The sequence below is a fragment of the Motacilla alba genome, chromosome 17, assembly GCF_015832195.1.
Source record: "Motacilla alba alba isolate MOTALB_02 chromosome 17, Motacilla_alba_V1.0_pri, whole genome shotgun sequence".
NCBI classification, from domain to species: domain Eukaryota; kingdom Metazoa; phylum Chordata; class Aves; order Passeriformes; family Motacillidae; genus Motacilla; species Motacilla alba.
In genome coordinates, this window is record NC_052032.1 from 4,883,849 (window position 1) to 4,909,424 (window position 25,576).

A 25,576-nucleotide genomic window follows, 5' to 3' on the forward strand; every position below is an offset into this window, starting at 1 on the left:
ATGGGCACTTTCTGTTTTTTGGGTTCGGTTTTTTTGGTTTGTTTTGTTTTTTTTGGAGGTTTTTTTTTTTTTTTTTGAGCTGTTAATGTTCATTTTGCGTGTGGGCACGATGCCGTTCCTGTTTCTGAATGCACACAGTGGAGTGCAAAAATCAAGATTGCATCTCATGCATAATGCATGGCCCAGCAACCCGCTCAACAAATTACCCAAGTAGATTCCTCCAACAGGGCTGGGGGGAAGGAGGGGAAAAATATATTTGTAACAAGTATCTTTCTAAAGAAATGACAAGATAAACACATAAAAAATAGGCATGCAGAGATTTTTCTCCAGGGGGTCAATTCAGAAATTAAAGATAAGGATGATGGGGCTGGAGAGAGTGGAGCAGCAGGTTGGGGATGGGGCAGGGGCAGCTGCAGGTCCTGGAGCTCCTGGAGAACAGGGGGGAGCCCAAAGGTACCTGTGAAGGTCTCTGAGGGCTTGATTTGGTGTTGGGAACTTATTAGAGGAGTGACTTCCCATGGAGAGAGGCAGGAAAAGAGATTATTTGGTTTATTTATCACTTTCGGTGTGCTGGGTTTGCAGGGATGTGTTGCAGCTCTGTGCTGCTGTGTGACACTGGACTTTGTGCCACTTCTCTGGAAACAGAAGCCATAAAAATACAGATTTTGTGTGTGGGAGGTCATTTTAGGTGTGGAGGACGGTGAGGAGGGGGACGGAAAGATGGGAACAGGTCACCAAAACCTTTCTTGTTTCTCTGGTGTCACCAGCCCGGGAGCAGCCTTGGCTTCCCCCACGGCTGCTTTGCAAGGATGAGGCCTCTGCTCCCTGCAAGAGGAGTTTTCTGCAAAAGGTGCCAAAGTAAGGGACCACATTCCTTCCCTGTGCCCCTGCCAAGGCTGGATCATCCCCTGCAGGTCAGGGAGCATCCACTGCCCCATCGCTCAGGAGCCAGCACTGTGGTGAGCCCTGGCAGCTGAGCTGTGGGTCCAGGGTTAACTTTGAGGTGGAGGAAAATGGTATTTTAGGAGCAGATGGGTTGGTTTGCTTTTCCTTGCCCCTGGAGGGTGAGGGCTCCATCCCCACGGGCTGTGCAGGCAGCACAGAGGGGTTTGCTGGATGGGGCACTCTCCTCTGCAAGCCAAACCGTTCAGGCTGGAGGCCAAACATGTTGAAAAGGATCAGAGGAAGGAATTTGCCTCCAGGGATGTGGAGAGGCAGTCCCAAAACTTCAGCAAGCACTAAACTTGTTCGTCATTTCCTACCAACAATAATGCCCAGGGCTCCTGGATCACTGTGATCCATGCAGGGCACAACTTGAGGCCGGGCTTGCTTGGGGATTTTTTCCCTAATTTCAGTAATAACTCAGGCTCCAAATCTCATCTTATTCGTGTCACTCACACTAATGAGCCCAGCCCGATCCAGCAGGGATGTTTGGGCTTATTTCAGCTCCCTGCAGGCAGGAGCTGGGCAGGAGCTCAAGCCCAGCTGGGCTCGGCTCTGCCAGGTCCTGCAGCACCCCCGGAGCTGCGGGCACAGCTGGGCCAGCACAAACGGCTCAGGGCCAGCACAAACTGCTCAGGGCTAGCACATCCTGCTTGGGGCTAGCACAGACTGCTCGGGGCCAGCACATCCTGCTCTGGGCCAGCACATCCTGCTCGGGGCTAGCACAAACTGCTCAGGGCTAGCACATCCTGTTCAGGGCCAGCACAAACGGCTCAGGGCCAGCACAAACTGCTCAGGGCTAGCACAAACTGCTCAGGGCTAGCACAACCTGCTCGGGGCTAGCACAAACGGCTCAGGGCCAGCACAAACTGCTCGGGGCTAGCACATCCTGTTCAGGGCCAGCACAAACGGCTCAGGGCCAGCACAAACTGCTCAGGGCTAGCACAACCTACTCGGGGCTAGCACAAACTGCTCAGGCCCAGCACATCCTGCTCGGGGCTAGCACAAACTGCTCTGGGCCAGCACACCCTGCTTGGGGCTAGCACAGACTGCTCGGGGCCAGCACAAACTGCTCTGGCTAGCACATCCTGCTCGGGGCTAGCACAAACTGCTCGGGGCCAGCACATCCTGCTTGGGGCTAGCACAACCTGCTCAGGGCCAGCACATCCTGCTCGCGGCTAGCACAGACTGCTCAGGGCCAGCACATCCTGCTCGGGGCTAGCACATCCTGCTGGGGCTAGCACAAACTGCTCGGGGCCAGCACATCCTCCTCGGGGCCAGCACATCCTGCTCGGGGCCAGCACATCCTGCTGGGGCTAGCCCAACCCACTCGGGCCAGCACGTCCTGCTCTTGCCATCTAGTGGCACAACCGCCGGCAAGGCTGAGCCCCGCTCCAGGAGCCAAGGGCCAGCTCAGGAGGGAAGGGGGTAAGGGAGTGATGTATGGAGGGGGTCTGTGCTATTCAAGTAGTTTTTCCCAGGTTGTTACAGCCGTGGGATGCCCTGCAATGTGGCATTCTCAGTGTGACACGGCTGTGCCTGGCTGCTCGCAGCATCCAGAGGCCAAAAACGCTCGGGCAGCAGCAGAAGCCAGGGCTGGAGGTGCAAATGCCCCTGCACTGCACGGAGAGTGGCTCTTGGGGTTTAGCACCAGGAGCAGCTTGGGCTCCCTGGCACTGGAGTGGTTGGATGTCACCCACAGCACAGACCTGGCCTCCCTGCAGGCTCCTGCTCTGCCCCAGTCCCTGCCTGCCTGTGCTGGGAGCCTCTGGGCTCCAAGGAGGGACCACAAGGGACCAGGGTCAGGTTTGGGCTCTTTGCACCTCGGGAATTTGGTACCAATAGAACTGCAGAGTGTTGCCACTTCCTTTTTTATATTTCTCTTCCCACATTGTCATTTAACTTGGGAGTGATGACAGGATTTGCTTTTTGTTAGTTCAGGAGTGTTTAAAATAAACCCAAAATGTCCAGGCTGCATGTTTGGCTCTTTGGGCCAGGCTGGAAGGGGAAAAGTTCACCCAAATTGCTCCGTGGTTCCATATGGAGGGTGGGGAGGGCTCTGCCCTCTCCCCAAATCTCCCTATGATCCCACAGCAGCCCCAGGAAGCCCCAACCCCAGCAGACAGCACCCTGCAAAGCCTCCCAATGAATGGGCAGCTTTGGTGGAGATTAAAATACCACAAGATCTGCTGTGGTTTTGTTTTTAAAAACACCTGAATGCATTTGCATTGATTTATTTTTAATACAGCAGCGACCTGTGAGCTTTTGGGTGTTATTTGTGTTCGCTCCCTTTGGCAGAGGTGGGTGTTCAGTGCTGGGCACAGGCCCTGCTCTGCCCCAGGGCAGTAAATATTGCCTCTTCTCAGTGCTGCTGCACAGCTGCACATATTGCAGGGGGCCTAGAGAGCTGGGACATCCCGTCTTTGTTTATTAACCTTTTTTCCCCCCTTTCTTTTTTTCCTTAATCTCAGCTGGCCCTCAGCATCCTCTCTGAGAAAGACCTCAGGCTGCCCACTCCTGCGAGCCTGGGGAACGAGCAGGAGGCTCAAGGTCACAGGCAGTGACAGCAGCCTCCCCTCTCCCCCTGAGTGCTCCTCCCTGAACCACTCTCTCAGCAATGTTTCCATTCACCTTGCCCACAGAATGAAAGCAACTCACTAAGCAAATGAGCCCCTCCTGTAATTCCATTTGCTTATGCTGCTTATTTTTCTCCTGCATAATTATTTTTAAAGGAAAATTTAATTTTGTTTAATGGGTACAAAGTTTAACACTTGGTAAGCTTTGTCTTCCACAGCCACCATCTGGTGAGCTTTTTTCCTGGATTTTTTTTTCTAATTATTTTTCAACCAGCCCAGTAAATTGTGTGTGGTTAAGAGGCACTTCTCATTAAGATGAAATACTTTGATCTTGTAGGATCATCTGTTTTTTAAAGAGGTAATGATATCCTGCATCTTTTTTTTTTTAACCAATCTCAGTGGTGAGACCTGCCCAGGTGTGAACTGGGTGCAGCAATTAGAGCCTATCAGAAGAAAAAAGGGGTCAGGAGAAGGTCTCTGAGAGGGCACAACAGGGACCATTAAGAAGTACGTGGCAAATCATCTCAGGAAAGGGAAACATTTAACCTGGTTATTTATTTATTTTGAAGTGCAGATGGTGTGGGGGGAATAAAAGGCTGCGAGAAGACCAAGAGTCAGGGGAATGCTATATATAGCTGTACAGCTGTTTCCTTCAGGTGTGATAACTCAGAAACGCAGGATGATTAATTCTGAAAGTTGAAATGTATAGCGGATTCTGATTACATCTGAGTGTCTATAATTTAGCTACTTAGTAAAATTAACTTGACGTTTTTAGTGAGCTGTGAGGACAACAATGTGTGAAGAGACTGAAGAACAAGTTTGACTGCACGCTCTTCCCTTACCTCCCCCCGTTTTCCCCAATTCGCGGCGTTTATTTTTAACTTTTCCCGTTTTCCCCGAATCCAGAGGAATGGGGCTGGCTCCCCCTGCTGGCCCCGGGCTCAGCCTCTGCCGGGATGTGACCCGGGAATCAGTCATTCCCAAAAACTCGGGGACACGGGCTGCAGGCACAGAGCACCTCCCGGACACCGGGAATTCATTCCCAAAAACTCGGGGACAGGGGTTCTCCAGGGCACAGAGCGCCTCCCAGACACCGGGAATTCATTCCCAAAAAGTCGGGGACACAGGCTCTGCAGGGCACAGAGAACCTTCCAGACACCAGGAATTAATTCCAGGAAAATTCAGGGACATGGGCTCTGCATGGCACAGAGCACCTCCCAGACACCGGGAATTAATTCCAGGAAAACTCAGGGACAGGGGTTCTGCTGGGCACAGAGAACCTTCCAGACATCAGGAATTAATTCCAGGAAAATTCAGAGACATGGGCTCTGCAGGGCACAGAGCACTTCCCAGACACTGGGAATTAATTCCAGGAAAACTCAGGGACACAGAGTCTGCATGGCACAGAGCACCTCCCAGACACCAGGAATTCATTCCCAAAAACTCAGGGACACAGGCTCTGCAGGCACAGAGCACCTCCCAGATACCAGGAATTCATTCCCAAATACTCAGAGACATGGGCTCTGCAGGCACGGAGCACTTCCCAGACACCAGGAATTCATTCCCAAAAACTCAGGGACACAGGGTCTGCAGGGCACAGAGCACCTCTCAGACATCAGAAATTAATTCCAGGAAAATTCAGGGACATGGGCTCTGCATGGCACAGAGCACCTCCCAGACACCGGGAATTAATTCCAGGAAAACTCAGGGACAGGGGTTCTGCTGGGCACCGAGAACCTTCCAGACACCAGGAATTAATTCCAGGAAAATTCAGGGACATGGGCTCTGCAGGGCACAGAGCACTTCCCAGACACTGGGAATTAATTCCAGGAAAACTCAGGGACACAGAGTCTGCATGGCACAGAGCACCTCCCAGATACCAGGAATTCATTCCCAAAAACTCAGGGACACAGGGTCTGCAGGGCACAGAGCTCCTCTCAGACATCAGGAATTCATTCCCAAAAACTCAGGGACAGGGGTTCTCTAAGGCACAGAGCACCTCCCAGACATCAGGAATTAATTCCAGGAAAACTCAGGGACACAGGGTCTGCATGGCACAGAGCACCTCCCAGATACCAGGAATTCATTCCCAAAAACTCAGGGACACAGGCTCTGCAGGCACAGAGCACCTCCCAGATACCAGGAATTCATTCCCGAAAACTCGGGGACATGGGCTCTGCAGGGCACAGAGCATCTCTCAGACATCAAGAATTAATTCCAGGAAAACTCAGGGACAGGGGTTCTCTAGGGCACAGAGCACCTCCCAGACACCGGGAATTCATTCCCAAAAACTCAGGGACAGGGGTTCTGCTGGGCACAGAGAACCTTCCAGACACCAGGAATTAATTCCAGGAAAACTCAGGGACACAGGGTCTGCAGGGCACAGAGCACCTCCCAGAAGATGACACTGCAGAAGGCTGTGGGACCCCCACAAATCCATTTGTGTGTCTCAGAAAAGGCCTGGGCTGGGAAATTAAACGCAGGGAGCCAGCAGGGAGCAGGGGAAGAGGCACCCTGGAAGTGCAAGGCATTAGGGTGGCTCTCTCCAAAAAAACCCCACGTGCACAGGGGCTGTGGGGAAGGAAGGGATGGGAGAGAGCACCCCCCGTGCAGATAACCCGTGACATCTCCTGCGAGGAAGGGCTGGGAGCTGCTCAGCCTGGACAAGAGAAGGTTCTGGGGTGATCCAGTCGTGGCCTCTTTAGGACCAGAGGGGAGCAAACAGCAAAGATGGGACTGAGACTCTTTACAAGGCCCTCAAGTGACAGCACAAGGGGAATGCCTTAAACTGAGAGACAGGAGGTTTACACTGGATATTAGGAAACTTTTCTTCCCCATGAGGGTGGGGAGGCCCTGGAAGCTGTGGAAGGGTCCCAGGCCAGGCTGGACAGGGCTGGGAGCGCCCTGGAGCAGAGGAAGGGGTCCCTGCCATGGCAGGGGTGGGATGGGATGGGATGGGATGGGATGGGATGGGATGGGATGGGATGGGATGGGATGGGATGGGATGGGATGGGATGGGATGGGATGGGATGGGATGGGATGGGATGGGATGGGATGGGATTCCAGGTCCTTTCCCCCCATGTCCTGTGCAGGGAACAGCCCCAGCTCAGGGGTGGGTGAAGTTCCAGCTCTCCCCACCCTCAGAACACAAACTCAAGAGTTTTGTGGCAGCCCATTACAAAAGGGCAAAATCCAAGGGCCAGTATAACCCCAAGCCTGTATTGGGATCTCCCAGTCCCAGTGCTTGGATGCCAAGGGCAAATTTCCTTGTGCAATGGGGATGCCATCAGCTTGAGGGGGAAAAAACAGTGCGTTGTGCAAAATCAGTTCAATAAAGTCATGCTTGCACCACAAACTCTGCTTTTGTGACCAAAAATCACTGCAAATTATGGCGCTGTGAATGTTAAACTGAACTATTTTCCCAGCCCACTTTGTGCCACTCAGGAAATAAATGATGTGATGTGGCTGCTTTGGTCAGGAATGCCCGAGTCTGAGGTTTTAAACAAAATAACACAAACACATTTGTGATTATTTTTCATTTTAATTGTCTGATTCTAAGTAACAATTTCAGACACACCATCAATCTAAGTACCTAACACAAAGCCCAGCATCAGACAGATTCCAGAAGAACCTTCCAGAGATGGTTAAAATGCTTTAAAATATTTAACATTTTTTCACATTGCTACAAAACAATGACAACTGGCAGAGTATTTTTTTTAACCTACATTCTTTTAGCAGGAGAGAAACAGGATCACATTCTTGATTCTTTCAGGACCTGTTTGACTACAACAACAAATAGTTTTACAACATGGCAAGTACAAATATAAAATTTCAAATGTGCCAACTTTAAAAAAATCTGGATTTTTCCTCCACACCTGCAGTACCTTGCTTCTGTAATAAATATTAAAAACCATCTTTACATTACAGAAAATGTTAAATAAGTTATTTACCAAAAGGTGTCATTTTTTGTCCTTTTTTTTTTTTTTGGTCAAAGGCTGATTCCATTAAAATAGCTGAACAAACCTTTTTTACATCAATAAATATTAAGGCAGCACAAAGCAAACAACACTCACAAAACCAGTCTCTGTTAGCAGAACTTTCTCCTTCAGAGAATCCTTTTTTTGCTGGTGTAGGAAGGTGATTTTTGATTCTCAGCTGGTGGAACCTGGTCAGAAAAGCAGTAATTATAATTATTGTACAGTACTTCAATGCCCACAGTTTGTCCCAACCCCATCCTGCTGCACAAGGATGTGCCAAGAGCAGCTCCTGTGTTCATCAGATCTTCAAATTAAAGTGGTTAAGACTTCTGTGAGCAGAAAGATTTGTTTTATGTCATCACTTTGTAGCTCAGGTAGGGCTGAGAACAGCACAGCAGCTGCAGAGGGAGATGCTGCTGCTGATGGGGAGGAGGGAGAAGGGATGCATGCAAAAGGTTAGAGGAAAATGTGAGGAGGGGCTGGGAATTGTCCAGTTATTCAGAGTGGAGGGGTGAGAGGGGAAGGGTGGGATTTCAGAGTCCAGGAATGCATTGCATCCTTCAGGGAGTAAAGTCTGAAAAAGAGAAATCAAATCAGAGCAGGGATTCCTGAAACACTCCCAGGGATTGAGCTCCCTGCACCAGCAGAGCTGCTGACAAAAGCTGCCCCTGTTGGGTGTGTGGTTAAAAAACAAAAGCACCACCAGGGGCTAACACAGGCTCCAGCTTCTACCAAGGGTGTCTCGTGCAGCAGGCAGGCCATCAGGCTGTGCTCTCCTGGAAATGAACTGCTGGGAGATGAAGGCAGGCATGAATATTAATCTAGGGAAAGCATCAGGAAGGAGAGGGTTTAGGTGTTTATGTGGTCACTCATAAAACTCTTAATTCAGCCATCAAACACAGCAGGCTATTTATCACACTAAACTGCTGTCACCCAGGCTTGATTAGGCAGCAAACCTAAAGCAAATCAGACTAATTCTGCAAAATACTCCTGACACAGCACTGTGTGTTTCTGACTAGCAGAGACCAAGGAATTCAATACAAGCAAAAATTGTACTTACTTCCAGGTTTCCTCTAGCCTTCTTCAAGACATCATGTGTTAAAACCACTGGAAAGAAAGAGGAGATTAAAAAGATTAAAAAGAATACTGCAAGTCTTTCTAAATTCCCTGTATTTGTCTTATGACCAAACATGAAACGATGTCTGAGCAGAGGATTCCCTCAGGACTGCAGCTCCAGAGCTGAGCCACCCCTGGAATGTCATTTCTTCCTGCTGGCCTGTGTTCCACAATCTGCTTTTCAAACCTAAGCATCCTGCAAGTGGTTTTGAAGTTTTTCTGCCACGTGAAACAGGCAAAGCTCAGCACTGCATGGACCCCCCAGACCTGCACAGCCCCTGCTCATCCCTCCATCCAAGTCAAACAGGAAGATTTTCTGTTCCTTTCAAGAGGAAATGGTGCATGGTTTAACTCCAGTTTGATCCTTTAAAGTATCCTGCTTGGGCTGGGGAGGGCAGTTAGGAGGGGGAGAAGAGGACAGATGGCAAAAGGAGTCAGTTCAAGGACAAAGCAACCTCTCTGTGCCATGGGGAAATCAAAAAGCAGTGGCCTGCCCTGAAGGGTTCCAGGTTTTCTCCATTCATCCAGCCCAGTCTGTCTCTGTGGGGCCAGCAGGAGACCTGTGAATGGAGGAGGGGGTGTTTCCAAACACAAGTGGTATTTAGAAATGTCAGGTTAAATATGCGAGTCTCTAATCTGTGTCAGTCCTGTAACTGCTGAAATGCACCACTCACAATCATCAATTTGATATTCCAGTCTCAAAAACAAACAATTTAACCATAATAAAGATTTTTCATTACAACAATAAGAAGCCAACAACTCCAAGGGTAGAGCTGTCACAAGATAATTACACCCCTGGCAGATTACTGCAATTTGGCACTGCATTGTTCCATGCTCAGAGGTTCAGATGAGGTTTGTAAGCAATGAGCTCTCACCAGAGAGAGCACACAGAAGACTCTGAGCCACAAGAATGTTCCAGTCTCTGCCTTTAAATATATTTAGGAATGTTCAGCTACATAACAGAGGGAACCTGAATATCCTCACTGGAGCAGGCAGGTAACAGGATGTGTGCAGAATGAAGGTCACCCACTGCAGTGCTTTTTCCTTCTTGCTAGCAAAAGGAGAAGGGAAGAAATCTCAAAACTGAAGGAAGCAACCTAATAAAATCCAGCAGCTTCAGGTGGTCCCTCGGTTTTGCTGTAGGCTTGGCCAGGAATTTGTGTACAGATGCAAATGAGAGACATTTCTGAAATTGCTCTTTTAAGACAAAGGCAACTCAACATCCATAATTCCCATAATCAATGGAACTTGGAGAAAATCACATCCAGGTTTCTTTGTGTGGCAGAGTGCTCACTGCTCAGAAGAGCTCTCCTAGTAAACTCATTTCACCTGGCAAACTAGATTTTTCTAAATCAAAACTCTTAAATTCAGGCACTGATGAGAATTTGGAAGCTGTGCCACTGCTGGCACAGCTACTGCTCTCCCAAGCAGAGATTTGCATTACAGAGATTTCAGAAAATGCAGGTTTCAGTTTCCCAGCACCTCACTCAGAGGAGGCTGAATGCCCTGAAAAAAAAGTGAGCAAATTCAGGGCAACAGGCACTGTCTGCTTTAGGGAAGTGTGGGTGGCTCAGGGATAACATTTTTGCTATAAGGGTAAAATCTGTTGATTTATACCCAGCCTAGCTCCGAAATGACTGACATGACACTGGAACTGGACAAACCAGACCAGTGAATCCACCCCAGGTAAATTATTTGGAAAGACATAATAGAATAGCTTGGATTTTTACATGACAACCCCAAACTGAGCTATTTGGCTCTACAACCTGAACAAAACATAATTTATGATTTAATACAAGTAATTTGTACACATATAATATAGCAATTTTGAAAGAAGTGACCAAACAGCAGCCCATAAATGCTTGAAACAACAAAAATCTGCAGGCAGAAGATATATGGGCCTTAGGTATAAAAATTACAGGCTATGGAGCAAAATAACATTTATCACTCGACATTCCATTTAACTGACTTGAGTAACATATAATATTACAGATATTTCTATCACTTTGTATGGTGTGGAAAATTTTCCAGTCTGGATTAATTACTGATAACACAAGTGCCACTCCAGCAAGGGTGAATGAGCCATTCAGTCCCACCACTTCAGAGGAGGCAAGAATGGATTTTTAAAATTTTTCTTTTTTTTTAATAGAAGAAAATGAACTGCTCCTCCCACAACAGACACACTGCTGTGGCTGGAAGGCAGAGGAGAGTTCCATTCAGATCTCTGGTGAGTGATTAAAGTCTGCAGCAGCAGAGATGGATCTCTTCAGACAGACACCTGGCTTAACACAGCTACAATACTCCCTACATCCCACTTGTTTCATGCTTCCAGATCATTTTCTAGACATGGGCAACTAAGGGTAAAAATATAATTCCACAGCATGCCCTAATTTTTCTTTAAAAAATTGCTCATAGCAAGCTTTTGTTTGCCTTATTCTGAGCTTGTTCTCCTGCACTTCTCAGTCTGGTGCAGAGCATTGACAGAGCTCCTTGCAGGGCAGTACCTCAGAAAATGTAAAAGCCTAATTCCACATTTATTAAGACTGAGGCAAAATCACAATTTTGACAATGTCAAAAACTTTGGCTGAAAAGGTTTACAGCAAACAGAAACTTTGCCTCTGTCCAGAGCTGTTGTAAAATGGAAACAGGAGTATCCAAAATGGAATAACCCAAGAGGAATTAGTGGCAGCTGCATGGATTGACACATTGTCAGTGGTTTGTGTAAAACCATGAACAGCTTCCCATGATATCCTCGACAGCCTTTTGTACTTTGGGCAACTTCTACCCACTGGAATGAGGCTCCACCAGCTCAGCACAGCCTGAGCCTGTCTGGGCCACACAAGGGAGCACCAATTTTAAAGGCAGCCACAGCCTACAGAAATAAAATCAGAATCATTATTGAAGCACACACTCACACTGGTCAATGATGACCTTCTCCATGTTCTCCTTCAGCTGGTTTGTGGAGTGCAGGCGTTTCACTGTGCTGTGCAACTTCTTCTCTTGCTCAGACAGTTTCTTACGTAACCTAAATATTTCTGCTTTCATTCCTTCATCCTAAATGGAGAGAAGAAAGTAAGATATTAAACTACTGGCTAAAAGTACTTTCTACATTGGGAATTGCTCAACACTTTTGTGCAAGCACCCTCAAGCTTCCTTGGAGAACAACAACTCAAAGGAGGAAGGAGCACCACTGAGTCCTGTCCTTCCTCCTTCACATCCCCCGTGACACCAGATTCTGTGATACAACTCCAAATCTTAGCTGGAATTTAGAGCAAGTAATTTTTCTGTTAGACTGAGGGAAGTCTATTAGAGAGGTGCCTATTTTTGCTTTTAACTAGAAAAGATAAGGAAGGGATGTGCCAAGGGATCAGTGCCCTGTGTGCCAGGTTCAGAATTCCAGCCTCCTCCCTGTGTTCTGTTAATGGCTGATGCTGCTTTATCCCAGGGCTACAAGGCACTGGGACAGTTTAACTGCAAAATTATTTGACAGTATTGTTATTAAGGTTCAGTTTTCACCACCAATGCCAACAAAGTTCTGGTCAGTGACTTGCAAAACAGGACTGTGAGAAGCCCTGGCACATCTGCCAGTGTCACTGATTTGGGTCCTTGTGCAGATTTAAGCTTGGAACTTTTTTTCTTGTTGTGCCACTTGTCAAGTAATAAAACTTCTGGAATTTGCCCCCACTATTTATCTCTGCTGAAGAATTGATTACTCCCAACTCCTGTGGGGCTGCAGAGAAGGCACTGAATACTCAGAGTATTTTAGAACCCAAACTTCAAGAGAGAGAGAGATTCTTGCATATTCTGCATTTAAGACATCAGGAGCAATCTAACATCCATAAGATCAGGGGGTGTTGGATAAGAAACTCCAGAAAAAAATCTGTTTGGCTCTAATTAGGATCATCCTGGGAATTCAGACTCCCACACACATTAAAATCAGCCTTGCAGAAGTGGCTGATCCAAATCAAGGTTCAGATCAGTGACAGGAAAGCAGGAGATGCTTCCCCCCATCCTGGAAGCCCTGTGTGGCTGAGGGATGTTCAATCCCTGCAATCCAGGCCAGCAGGGAGCTGTCTGCATGGATTACACACATGAGGATAAAAATGGAAGTACACACTCTTGCCAAGGCATCCCAAATCTGGAGCTGAAACATCAGTGAATGTATCAGACAGCAAACTTCACTCCCACTGCTTTTGTGATGTTATATACTTAAGGATGCTAAAAAATATCCCCAAAACTGTTATGAAATTATATAGAAAATGTTTGTTTTTCCAAAGTTTGAGTGTTTTTTCAGAAACATCCTGCTTCCCTTAATCAACACCTACAAAAACTCAGTGAAATCACTTTAGATTTATTTTAAAGCCAGGGTTTGAAACAGTTTCAATGCTGAGTGGTGGTATTCTGACAGCAGAGATATTTCATTCCTCATTTAGTTTACTTTTATGCATTTGCATAGTGCAATCCTTTTTTGTTAAAGTGTTATAAAACATGTCTTGGGGTTTTGTCACACTTTTACAAAAGCTTCTTCTTTTACCACTTTGGCATCAAGAACATAAAAGAAAATGTAGCTGAGATTACATCAAAGTTGCTGATGTTTCTCTTCTTACCAATTGACACAGAATCAAATTGAATTTGGTTCAAGTAACAGGGAGCCCAAACCTTTTCTTGTTGAGATGGAGCATTTGCCACCTCCCTGGATTTCCTGGATGTCATGTAACACGATTAGATATTCCATTTTTATTACAAAGTATGCTGTAAATGAAGCTGGCCATGCAACATCACCAGGACATATTCAGCCTTACACTCAATCCATGTGGCTGGAGACTGGGGGCATGATTCTCCAAAATGACACATCTCTAACTGCTGCATCTTCCTGGAGACATTCCCAAAGTCCCAAAAACCACCCCAAAACTCCAGCCCAGCCCAGCTGAAGCCCAGCAGTACCTGAAGGCCCTGAGCAGTACCATGAGCAGCTTTCAGGGGAAGAGAAACCCTCCAGAGAAGCTTCAGGGAACGTGCAGCCTCTTCCAAAATCTGCTGCACCGTGTGAGTGTTCGTGGAAAAGCCAAGCAGGGATGCCTGCTCTGGTACCTGTAGCACAGCATTAGAGACTTTTTTATATTTTATACTTAAACCACTATGAAAATGTAATCTTAATTAATGGGTTTAATGCAGCTGGTGTGATTCCATATTTAAGATAATGTACACAGCCATTGTGTGCCATAAAAACTAATCAGTTAGTTAACAAAGGCTGCTGAATTATGTATTATCTGAGAATTTCAGTGAGGGAGGGGATTTATCCTAATCAATAACCATGATTAACAATAGATTATATTTACTAGATTTGCTATGCCACATGGTAACACTTGGCAACTCTCTTCTTTCTTCATTTGCATTTTGTGTCATGTTATTTGAAAGTCAATGATTACAGACATCAATTTAAGCAATATAGATGTTTCTTCCTTAGCAGACCCTTTAAACTCTTCCATTTAATGCTAAAATAACTATCAGGGTACACATAAAATGTTTTCCTCTGCTGACAGATGAGAAACCAAATGGAGGAAATTGCATAAATGTGAAATAAAGGAGGGAAAGAATGTGAGGGGATCAAATGAATTACCAAAGCAATGGTGCTACAGAAGGGGGAAGGGTAATGAAAAAAAAGCATTTGCAGTTCCTGCCCCATGCAGGATACAATCTGAATATTTATTTAGCATTGTTATCAAACCAGAAGCCTCCTGTCACATAAAATATCCCATTTGCTAAGTAGTCTGAAACTTCAGTGATGTAAGGCTTGATAGGAAACTGCAAATTGTGAAACTTACTGCTTTTATCTTTACACCAACAAAACAAGTTAAAAACTTAGAGAGATCACTTTTTCAGTCATTATCAGTATGTTAACTAGGTCATTGGGAAATATATGATACTTCAGAGAGTCTTAAGTGTCATTCAGGCATCATTTGACTGAGTGAGCACACATGTGATATCACAGAAAGAATTTCAGAATTGTTGCAGACTGCACCTTCAACAGCTTCACTAATTACAACTGCAAAAATAAGTAGCACGAATTTATCCCTGCAGTTAAGACCTTCTGTTTTCTGAAGAGCAGTAAGCATGCTTTTTACAGCATTTATATTATCATAAAATCATAGGGGTGAAAAGGACCTTCATTAGACACTTAGTTTCCTTTCCCTCTCCAAGGCAGGAAAGCACTACATGGGATTTTTTAAACATTGGCATAATCTATCCTCAAAATTGCCTCCAGTCAGAGTCTCTGAGCACCCTCCATGCCAGTGGTTCATTATTTTTACCACTGGCTGCTGTTTTCCATGCCTGATCCAGGCCCTTCCTGCTGGGGGTTTAAGTTTTTAGTTCCTTGTTAGATGCCACAGATGTGCACAGATTGTTCCTTCCCTTTAATTGAAGCTTGTAGGCAAATGTGTCTTTTCAAACCCCCCAAATATGCCATCATTAACTGTGTCCAAAAATTAGTATTACGTAAGAGAAAATTAGCAGAAGTAAACACTAACTAGTTCTGCTATTCTAGACAAAAAGGACTGAGGTTATTCAAGACAAAATAAACATTTTATTAGTTAAGCATCCTTAAGACTGCAGCAGGAGCACCATGAGTGCTAACACTGTCAGAGAATGAAGAAAGGATGATACACTGAGTCCTAGAAGACCGTATTTGACCATTAATGAAATATTCAAGTTTTTGGACTAGCTTATGATATTGTTAAATGTTCAACTGATAACCTGGAAGTGGAAAAATATTAAAAAATCTTCCCTGAAATATGAATGTAATATGAAACAAGCCTCATCAGCATACATTCATCTTTAATGTACAGTTATAACCTGGTGTTACTAAAAGGCTGAATTCGACTAAGGGGAGAACTTTAGCAGCTCTGTATCACATTTCTTTTAATTGTCTCATATTTCCTGGCTTTATCTCAAGTCTTCATTATATGAAAATCCTAATTCTTTTTATTCTTAGGTTACTTTTACATACCCCTAGTTTAAACCCCCTCTACAGCATTTTAGATTTTTACCTGGGGTTTTCTGCTGCTGCTTTTGTTTGGCTTTTCTATCATTTCCAGCACAACAAACACCGACTTCCATAGCAAAATCAAGCAGTTTTACCTCATTTAAAGCCAAAACTGAAAGTGAGATTGCTTAAAGGCCTAGAATTAACTACCTCAGAATCCCACTGAGTCAATCTAGACAATGACTGTGCCAACCTTGAGGCATCCTGAGTTATTCAGTCAGTTCTTCCCTTCGCACCATTTTGTGCCTCTGGGTAAAATCCACCCTCCTTTAGAGGATTTCAGTGCTCACCTGTGGAAACTCAGAGCACCAGGAATATTTCTCTGTCTGCTCTGGGGTGCCCTGACCCCCAGGGGAGCACTGACTTTGACCCTCATTCATGGAGAAAGTTTCTTAGACTTCAGGATAGACTAGAATCTAAAAAGTGTGAAATAGATTACAGAGAGTAGTGTAGGTGAATCACTTGGTGAGAAATTTAGGTTTTGGGATTTTTAGTATGCTGTGGATGGAAGCAAGATGGAGGGCACAGGGTGTTGTCCTGGGTTTCTTCTTCATGCTTCTTCTTTCTTCTTCATGGGTTTGGGTGGCATTTTGTAATTGGGCAGAAAAGTCCACATTGGGGCACTTTGGGATCAGTTATTGGGTTAAAAGGGAAAATAATCTAGGTGTCAGTTCTTAATTAGATAGTTTAGTCTTAAAAGACTTTGTAACATGAGATTGTTAGCCATTTTGTGCCTTCTATGAAAAGCTGCTGAACTCACAGAAGTGAGACTGTTTCACTGATAAGAAACAATAAACACCTGAGTCCAAACATGAACTACTGCCTCAAGCGCCTCCAATCCAGACCCAGAGAAACCAATACTCACCTTTACTCCAGGCTCCTGCAGCTTGGTGCCAGTGACCTCTCTGAGAGCCATCTCCATGTCTGCCAGCACCTGCTGCCCCTCTGAGATGTGTTTCCTCAGGGCGTCGTAGTCCTCGATGAGGCCCAGCACGTGCCGGCCGCTCCTGTCCGCCCACATCCGATGGCCGGGCACCAGGCGAGGGGTGCACGTCCTGCTGGAGCCCGAGGTGCTGCTGCACAGGGAGGCACTGTCCACCTCACCCTGAGGGGCTGCCTGAGTACCTGGGACAGAAAAATCAGGTCGTTTTTTATCCTCATACGAAAAAAAAAACAAAACTGATTTGCCCTTGACTGCTGTTAAACAGTGTCACTGTGATATTTGATGAAAATCCTGCCACTAGGATTTTCTCCTGAGAAGCTGAGAAGCCTCAGGAAAGAAATGTAAACAATAAGTATCTGATGGCTGTGGAATGTGGTCTGGAGGTGGTTTACCAACAGGTGCATCTTTGATTGGTCTCATGTGGATTGTTTTTACTTAACAGCCAAGCATTGGTCCAGCTGTGTCCAGGCTCTGAGCAGTCACGAGCTCTTGTTATCATTCCTTTCTATTCCTTTCCAGCCTTCTGATGAATCCTTTCTCTCTATTCTTTTAATATAGCATTTTTAATATAATATATATCATAATATAATAAATCAGCCTTCTGAAGCATGGAGTCAAGATTCTCCTCTCTCACCTCGTCCTGGGACCCCTTGAACACAGTCACAAAACAGGGCTGGGTGTACCTGGGTTCTCTGCTGAAATGCAGTGTCTGTTCTGCTGCTTCTGCAGCTCACCACGGTTCCTCCTGGCAGCAGGGCAGTTGCAGAGATTTTCTACATATAAAAAGGGAGAAGGAAAGCTGTATTATTAGATTTTAAAACCCCTCCCAGCTCTTCAGCTCTTTTATTGCTGATGCTACACTTGGCCCCTGGAAGCAGGGAATACCAGCTGATTTTTCAGTATTTACCCACTTTTATACCTGAGCACCTATCCAGATTCCAGGTATCTCCCAAAATCAAGCCATAGTTAAAAAATCTAAAATACATCCTGATGAACATATTTTATTAACAAATATAAGCTTCCCATTAACTCCACAAGCAGTAGGACACTTTTCTCAGCTGTACCAGACTAAAGATTGTCAATATATTCCTCCTTCAGAACTTCCACATTCCCTAAGCACCTAGGAGAAAAGCACATCTAAAAAACTCAGCTGCTGACATTGCAAGGAATCCTTCTGGTCCATGTGGTTTTATCTGGACACATGGAAAGCTGTTACTGTGCAGAGCACTTTAAGGAGGAAGATCCTAGTGCCCTCTGTATCCCATGTACATCAATACTGGAACAATAACCTAACCCTGGGTGTAAACATTACACTTCCCTTTATTTGCTAGAACAGCATCACTTAACAGTGATTGAAATAAAGGTAAAATATTCCTCAAGGGCAAAGAGGGAACAACTGATTTATCCAGAGCCCATTTAGTGCACTTATTGATCATTCCTGAGTGATACACACTCACCCTTAGCAAACACTACAGAGTTCAGCAGTGAAAAAAGAACCCCCCAGGTAAGCAGAATTTATGGCAATTTACTGCAGGCATCCTCCCAGCCAGAGACTCTGCTTTGCTTGGATGCAAAGGAAGCACCAGCTGCTCTAGGACAGTGCAGCGTGCGCTTCACCCCCTGCTCCAACAGCAGAGGGATTTGAGGAGAGCTGCTGATGTTTAAGGCTGTAAGAGGCACAGGTTCTGCAGTAGCCAAAAGCACACAGAGCACAGTACCATCCAGTCCTGCACAGGGCTGAGAGCCTGCCTTCAACACACAGTTGATATTAACAGCTGACACTGGGCCCACTTCCTCTCTCTTCCCTTTGGAAAGCTGCTCTTCTAATTTTTCATGCAAAGACTTGTTGGTGTCTATGCTCCTCTCCAGCTGCACTCGCAGGCTCTGGATTTCAGCCAGCAGTTCGTGTAAATCAAGTGGATTTTTCTGATCTTTCTGGAATTCTTCTGAGGCATCACATCTGGGATCTGAGACAATTTCAAAAGAAACACAAACATCTCTAACAATTAAAATAATATTACCCACCAGAACACTCAGCACATAAGTTATAGCCAGTGCTATCCTCAATATTAAGAATTAACTACTAACAGCATTAAGATAAAGGTTTGACAAAAAAAGAGCATGTCTTAATTGCTTCTGCTCTTGAAAGATTTAAAGGACTGAAATTTTTTTTTACCTCATCCATAAAAGCTACTATGTCTCATGCCAAAAGCTAAAATTTAGATAAAAGGAGAATGAAGAGGATTTACAAAATGTGAAGTGCAGTAGTGCAGTCTGGGGAAAGGAAAAGGAATGGGGAACATCAGAGTGTGGAGGAGGGATGGAGTAGAACTGGGAGTTTAATTTTATACACCAAAGGAAAAAGAAAACAGTGATCACCTGGCAACCAGAGGAACAAATCTGAACCTGAGAAAAGCAAGGGCTGTGTTTGCTTTCTCACAGAAAGAGATCAGTACACAAACAGCTCCATGCATTCTTTCCTGCTGAAATCCAGCTGTTCAGGGTGTTCTCCAGACAGTGGGAAGGGGCTCAGCTGCATGAGGAGGGTGCTGCCACTCTCTAATGACATCAGGAGCCCTGCAAGGAGAATCCCTTCCACCCCGAGCCAGCTCTGCCTCAAAGCCTCGTCCCTACAGGGCTCTTCTGCTGCAGCCAGGCAGCAAAACCAGTGGCAGCAGGGCATAACATGGAGGAGCAGGGAGAAAAAATCAACTTTTAAGAACTTCCAGTGGAAATTTGCTGGATATGGTAAGAGCTTTTCAGCAATGAAAGCATCCCACTCTTTACCTCAGCACACCAAGAGCTATGTGGTGGCACAACTTCTTTCTAAGGGGGAAGAAGAACTCTATAGTGAGCTATAGTCCTCCTCTCACTTTTAATAACAACGAAGTGGACAAGAAATTATTAAACATCTAATTCAGAAAGCAGTGCCAACACTTCTGCCAGCCCCAGGGAGAAACCTACCCCCCTCCCCCAACCCGTGCACCCAAGAGAAAGCAGAAGCTACCTGGGAAAGCAGGACCTGCAAGGATGCAGCAGCAAGATTTCAGAAGAAAAGAAAATATCTAAGATCCCCAGGAAACTCATCCAGCCTGAGCCACTAAGTCTTCAATTCTGGTTTTTAGCTTAGCTAAAAAGATAAAGGAAACTTGGGGGTGTCTAGACAACATCTGACACACCTCAGTCTTGCAGTCACGCCAAGGAGAAAGCACCTGAGCAGCAGGCTGTCAGCTCTCTCTGCAGAGCAGACACAAGCAGGAGCAAAGGAACAGTGACCCAGCCCTCCTGGCCTTTGACAAGAGCATGTTCAGAGGGAAGAGATGCAAAGGCAAAGGGCACAGAGCCAAGTGTGCATTTGTACCTGTCCCCTTCCTTCTTGCTTCTTCCAGCTTCTCATACACCTTGATCTCAGTCCGCAGCGACTGCAGCAACTTCTCATTCTCAGAGATCTGATGCTGCTTTACATTAATTTCTGTTTGCAACCTGTTAAGTCCCAATAAACAGCTGAGTTAAACTCTGATTTGTTTTTTCAAAATCTAATATCCATTCCTCTTTCTCTCCATAATTCTTCCCTTGCCTTTTGAATACATCCATGCCCCTCATTAATATTAATGGCTATGGCTAAACACACGCCTGTCACACTGACAGCTTCTTCTCTAAATGGATGTTGAAATGTGGACAGAATCAATACCTGTTCAGTTCATTGCGGCTGCTGTAAATTTGACACGTCAGGTATCTGATCTCATCTTCCTTTTGGCAAATCTGTTTTTGCAACTTTTCGTTTTCTTTCTTCATGCATTCATGGTCCTCGTGAAGATGCTCAATGACTGCGTTCTTCTTAGAAAGAGATTCTCTTAACTTTTCATTTTCCTTCTGTTTATCTGAAACAAGAAGAAACACAAGGTATCTGCAATGCCCACAATGCACTAAGGCTATGATTTTTAACTTAATCAGCTTTTTCAGAGACGATCCAGCTGCTACTCCATCACTGCTAATCCCAGCTTGAATGCTTATGGTTGAACATGGAATTTCAGGGGTGTAAAGAATGGTTAATTCAATTTAATGAGGGGGCTGTGAATATTTTATTGTTTTCTGATCTGGGATGAGTGCAGGCTACTCCTGTAAAGAACAGTTTACATTTTTACCTCTAGATCCTTTTGCTAGCATTGCATTCAGGACTTGATTTTGCTTCCTCAGGAAATGTATTTCAGAAGTCAGGGAATTATGCTGCTCTGAGCCATGGATAAAAATGTTTGCAGAACCTATAAATATATACATAAAAGATGATTTATGAGTCATCTCTAGGTCATTAAAGATTAAACTTTCCAGACAAGAACAATTTAAAAAATTGCAGAAAAACATGCTATAAAAGCTATTTCTCCCCTATATATTTTGAAGGTTATCACTACAGGCTAAAAGGCAGCTCAGGTTAATGCCAAGTAATCCAAAGCCCTGTGCAGCACAAGTGCCTCTCATTGCTGGGCAACCATTACTAAAATTGCAGAATTATCCCTGGCAGTCTTTACCTATCAGCTCAAATCCCAACAGGACAAAACGCAGGAGTATTTTGTGACATTGCTATGATTTGGAAAGAAAACTGAAGGAGGGTTTACCATGTATTTTAGTCTTGCTCTGCTCATACTTTTAGTGAGAGAACAATGGGATTCTACCAGCTAATCCACAGGGGTTAATGCAGAGAGGCTTGTAAACAGTCTGGTGAGAGATCTCTTACCACACAGCAAGAGCACAAGGCTGGAGTCACTGTCCTGGCCTCAGATTACAAACTCAGAGCCCATTTATGATCACAGGGATGAAGATTTATCCCTCTTAAATCCGTGTTTCTAACATTTAGATAAATAAGCCAGTCCTGATCACCCATCAGCAGCCATGGAGAGGAACAGGCCCCTCCAGAGCTCAACTCACCCTGTGTCTCCTCTTCTCACACCTCTGAGGATGAGATCCCCTGTCCTCCAAGGGCTGGATTTCCCTCCAGAGCCTCCACAAGAAGCTCTGGGTAACTGGCAGGAATGAAATGTCTGACTTTGACAAACGTAAGGGTGATGAATCCTGCTCTGAGGACCTTAGTGCACTAGGCAAGTGACTCTTAAGTGTCAAATCCTGTGTCCAGCCAGTTAAACCCCAGCCCAGGCAATCCTCAGTGCACTGCAGTGGTGCTAGTCACTCCCAGTGATGTGCACTGGTGCAGCACAGCCTGCAAAGTGCCACGTCCCACTCTCAAGGTGCTGCCTCTGAAGTGCAAGTCAAGTCATTGTAACTGCCCTTTGTAACCTTCTCATGGTCACTAAAACCCTTCAGGACCCACCAGAGTGAAAGCATTCTTCAGCTGATTGGTTACCCCAGTATCTCCCACACTTTAAAGCCCGAGATAAGTACATGAGTGTCAACTATTTGGTTAATAGAGAAATAACCAGCTGGCAAAAAAAATTAGCTGAATGTATGAGGAGGATGCCTTTCAGCTCTGGCAGTTCAATTCAATTTGATGTGCTGCACTTCCTCTGAGTAATCTCATTTTATTGTAATCCCAATTGAAGCTTTTACCCACTACCTAACTGGGATGTAGTGTGCCATGATATGAACCTCTTGTCGCTGCTGAAAGACTCAAAGGCTCTGGAAGCCTGGCACTAATGGCATTTTACTATCTATATGTTAAAGAGTTGAGGCAGCTATGTGAACTCAAAAGGCTTTCTCCTTTCAGTCTGTAACAAAGCAATCCAAGTTGAAGTGGCAAGGCTTGATGGTCTCATCTTGATTCTAATTTAATTTATTGCCCATCTACCAGCTTTATGCTATTTGAAAAGTTATGCTATTGCAGTTCTACTGAAAGGCTTTAGAATATAACTATTGGTTATCTTACATAATAAAGGATAATGTAGAGCCAGTGGTAATAGGGCCACAATCCCACAATTTGACCCACTATTGAGACTGCTGCTTGTGTGCAGAGCCCTGCTGACATCAATTACTCTCTCCACAGAGGCAAAGGTCCATCTAAGCAGAGGAAAGTGGAGCATCAGGGCCCACAATTGCAATACACTTGAGTTTTCATTCTGTTTTGTGCTGAAAAAGTGAGTGCTAAGGAAGCATACCTTGAAGGTTTCAAAGGAAACACTGACTGAAAGAAAGGCACTATTGAAAATCACAGCAATGGAGAAGGAGATATTCACTCCCAGGGAAAGCAAAATAAAGGCATTCAAATGCTGAAAAGAAGTCTGAGTAGAAACATCAGCTGTTTGTGGGTTAAAAAAAGCAAATAAACCCCCTTTTAATGTTAACTGCTGTTAAGAATATTTGAAACCTAGGACACTCAAAATTAAACCTTTGATTTTGTTTTGAATCCTAACATTTGAAACTATTGAAGCAATTATTTTAGTTCTACTTGCACTGCAAGCCTCAGCTCCACAGGAATGATGTAGTCATTACCAGCATTTGAGTCATTTATAGGATACTGGAAGCCCAGAGGCATTTAAATACTTAAATAATCTAAATATTAAAAATAACATGGCAAGAACAATGGGCAGATGTGTGTATATACAGCCATACAATATTTATCAGACAAGAATAAATCTATGCAATAGCTTCTGTTGAACAAACAATTCAATATCATGAATTTAGCAGGTTGCCATAAACATTTACATATGTTACAACTTGGCCTGTGTGTTTTAAAGGAAAACAAACTAAGGACATTTAGTTAAAAGCAAAACTGTTGAATGCAAGTCACAGAATGGTTTGGGGTGGAAGGCACCTTAAGGTTCAATTAGTTCCAACCCCCTGCCATGGTAGGGACACCCTCCACTGTCCCAGGGAGCTCCAGCCTGGCCTTGGGCACTGCCAGGGATCCAGGGGCAGCCACAGCTGCTCTGGGCACCCTGTGCCAGGGCCTGCCCACCCTCCCAGGGAACAATTGCTTCCCAATATCCCACCTTAACCTGCTCTCCTTCAGCTTAAGACCATTGCCACTTGCCCTTGGGAATCCTCTCAGCTTCACTTCAGGGTTTCTATTTACACCAAAAGTCAAAGAAAGCTCATCTATCAGGAAAAAGGAGCCTCGCTAGGAAGAGAGCATGTGCATATCTGATAGCATGAAAGAGATCTTTGATACAGAGAGAAACAGGAACTGAAAGAACACAGTGACAAAAAGGAGCTGTTCTAACAGGTAGCTGCTTTTTTCCTTTACTTTTCCAAATTTCTCCTGCACACATTGGTAGATGTGCTAAAGCAACAAGAAGACAGATGGAAGGCTTAAGACAGTTTATAAAGAAAATATACTTTCACTGCATTAATGGATGCCCTTGCCAGAATCTTTATGAAGCTGTAAAAGAGTTGGAAGTGTTTCAGTGTGGTTATTTCACGAGCACAGAATGCCTTTCCAGCAGTGTAAATACTTCAGGAATGAAATGGATGCTTTTTATCCACCTTTCCATCACTGTAAATTATCCCTGAAAGCAAACTGCCATGTGCAGGTTGCCTCCATTTAAACAACAACAGAAATGGATCATGGGGATGATGTAAAACGTAATGAATCTAATGTCAATACCAGTGGAACTGGGGAAAAGGAAAGTATCTCTGTATTTATTACCTGCTTCCAGTCAGAGTAATATTGCATATTAATCAACTTTCCTATGGGGCAAAAGGTTGGAAGGAGAGTGAAGAAAAGTGTAGAAAAATAAAGGGATGGGGTGCTTCAAAAGGTGTTCCAAAAGCATCTTTAGTGAAAGCTGGCTGCTTGTGAAAAGTTTTAAATCCACTTTAGAGCTTGGCTTTCAGAGATGCTGAACACCAGAACAGAGAACAGTGTCTCCAAACCTTTCCACTGGCATTTGATCCCTCAGGCTCTCAGCAGGAAAGATGGATTCAGTTTCTCATTAATGAATTCTTACCTTGATCTAGTTCCTTGTCTGTTACTTGTCTCTCCAGCTGCTTCCTCAGTCTCTCATTAGTTTTTATGGAGTATTCTAAACGCTGTCTCAGGATTCTAATTTCTTGCAGATGCTCCATTAATAACTCTAAATAAAGCAAGAGACCACTTCTTATTTAGAGCAGATGATTGCATTCTTTTACACTATGTACCCTTGTCAAATTTAATGGGTGTTAATTCTGGAAGATGACACAGAGCTGTTAAAAATGGCAGATATTGAATATCTGACTCCACAACACTCTTTTCCTGTACAGTGCTCAAACCATGCATTCAGTGACAACTCCTACTCTACATTCTTACTTACAGACTTTAAGGCTTTAACTTTTTAACTTTTTTTCTTTTTTTTTTTAACTTTAAGGCTCTTCAGATTTCTTCTTTCTACAAAAGTGGAACAGATAACAATTTCATCTACTTAAACATTCCCTGTACTGAGGAAAGAATCCAAAGGTCTGCAATGCAGCTCCACATTCTGGCTCGACACACCACCAGCACACACTTTTTATTACAACAATAGGAAGCTCCCACAGTAACTCAGAGAGAAATTTGACTTTGACTAACACAATGCACTCCACAGTAAAGAAATCTGCTGTATCAAGTTTCATTACTGTACCTTTTCCTTCTTGCTTTGCTACTCTACAATTTTTCTTCCACTGGCTGCGAGTTTCATCCTTCCTCAGGAGCTGATCTGTTCTACCTGTCAGTGTGTGATGTGTCAGTTTATCCATGTCACACACTCCTGGTTTACTCTGCAATATTTCTCCCTGAACAGGATGTGCCAGCTCAGCTATTAAATTTTCATTGCTGCCGATAAAGTTCTGCAAGCATCACTTGTGTTTAGTGGAACTATCCAGGTCAAACATGACACCACTTATTAATTATGCAGCACTTAACAATTCTCAAGGAAACACAACACTGGCTCCTATAAAATTGGAAAATCTCTCCTTTTCTACATAATAATATCTTGACAATTGTCTATTTTCACTTTATAACTTGTCTATTTAAAGAGTGTCTGGAGCAATGTAAAAGCTGGTAGCTTAAAACAAC

General features: G+C 44.6%; 1 protein-coding gene across 2 annotated transcripts in view; it reads right to left on the minus strand.

Annotated features, from left to right (window-relative positions):
• Positions 1-7,046: 7,046 nt before the first annotated feature.
• Positions 7,047-25,576, minus strand: part of CDK5RAP2 (CDK5 regulatory subunit associated protein 2) — a 70,788-nt gene continuing 52,258 nt past the window's right edge. For both annotated transcript variants that reach the window (XM_038156251.1, XM_038156250.1), the window contains 11 exons: positions 24,495-24,620; positions 20,745-20,861; positions 20,291-20,480; positions 19,961-20,082; positions 18,318-18,566; positions 17,283-17,372; positions 16,522-16,781; positions 13,556-13,702; positions 11,527-11,665; positions 8,556-8,602; positions 7,047-7,683 (listed from right to left, as the gene is read on the minus strand). In XM_038156251.1, the coding sequence (XP_038012179.1) occupies positions 7,624-7,683; positions 8,556-8,602; positions 11,527-11,665; positions 13,556-13,702; positions 16,522-16,781; positions 17,283-17,372; positions 18,318-18,566; positions 19,961-20,082; positions 20,291-20,480; positions 20,745-20,861; positions 24,495-24,620 (1,547 nt within the window). In that variant the 3' untranslated portion in view covers positions 7,047-7,623. The remainder of the gene's footprint in view (positions 7,684-8,555; positions 8,603-11,526; positions 11,666-13,555; positions 13,703-16,521; positions 16,782-17,282; positions 17,373-18,317; positions 18,567-19,960; positions 20,083-20,290; positions 20,481-20,744; positions 20,862-24,494; positions 24,621-25,576) is intronic.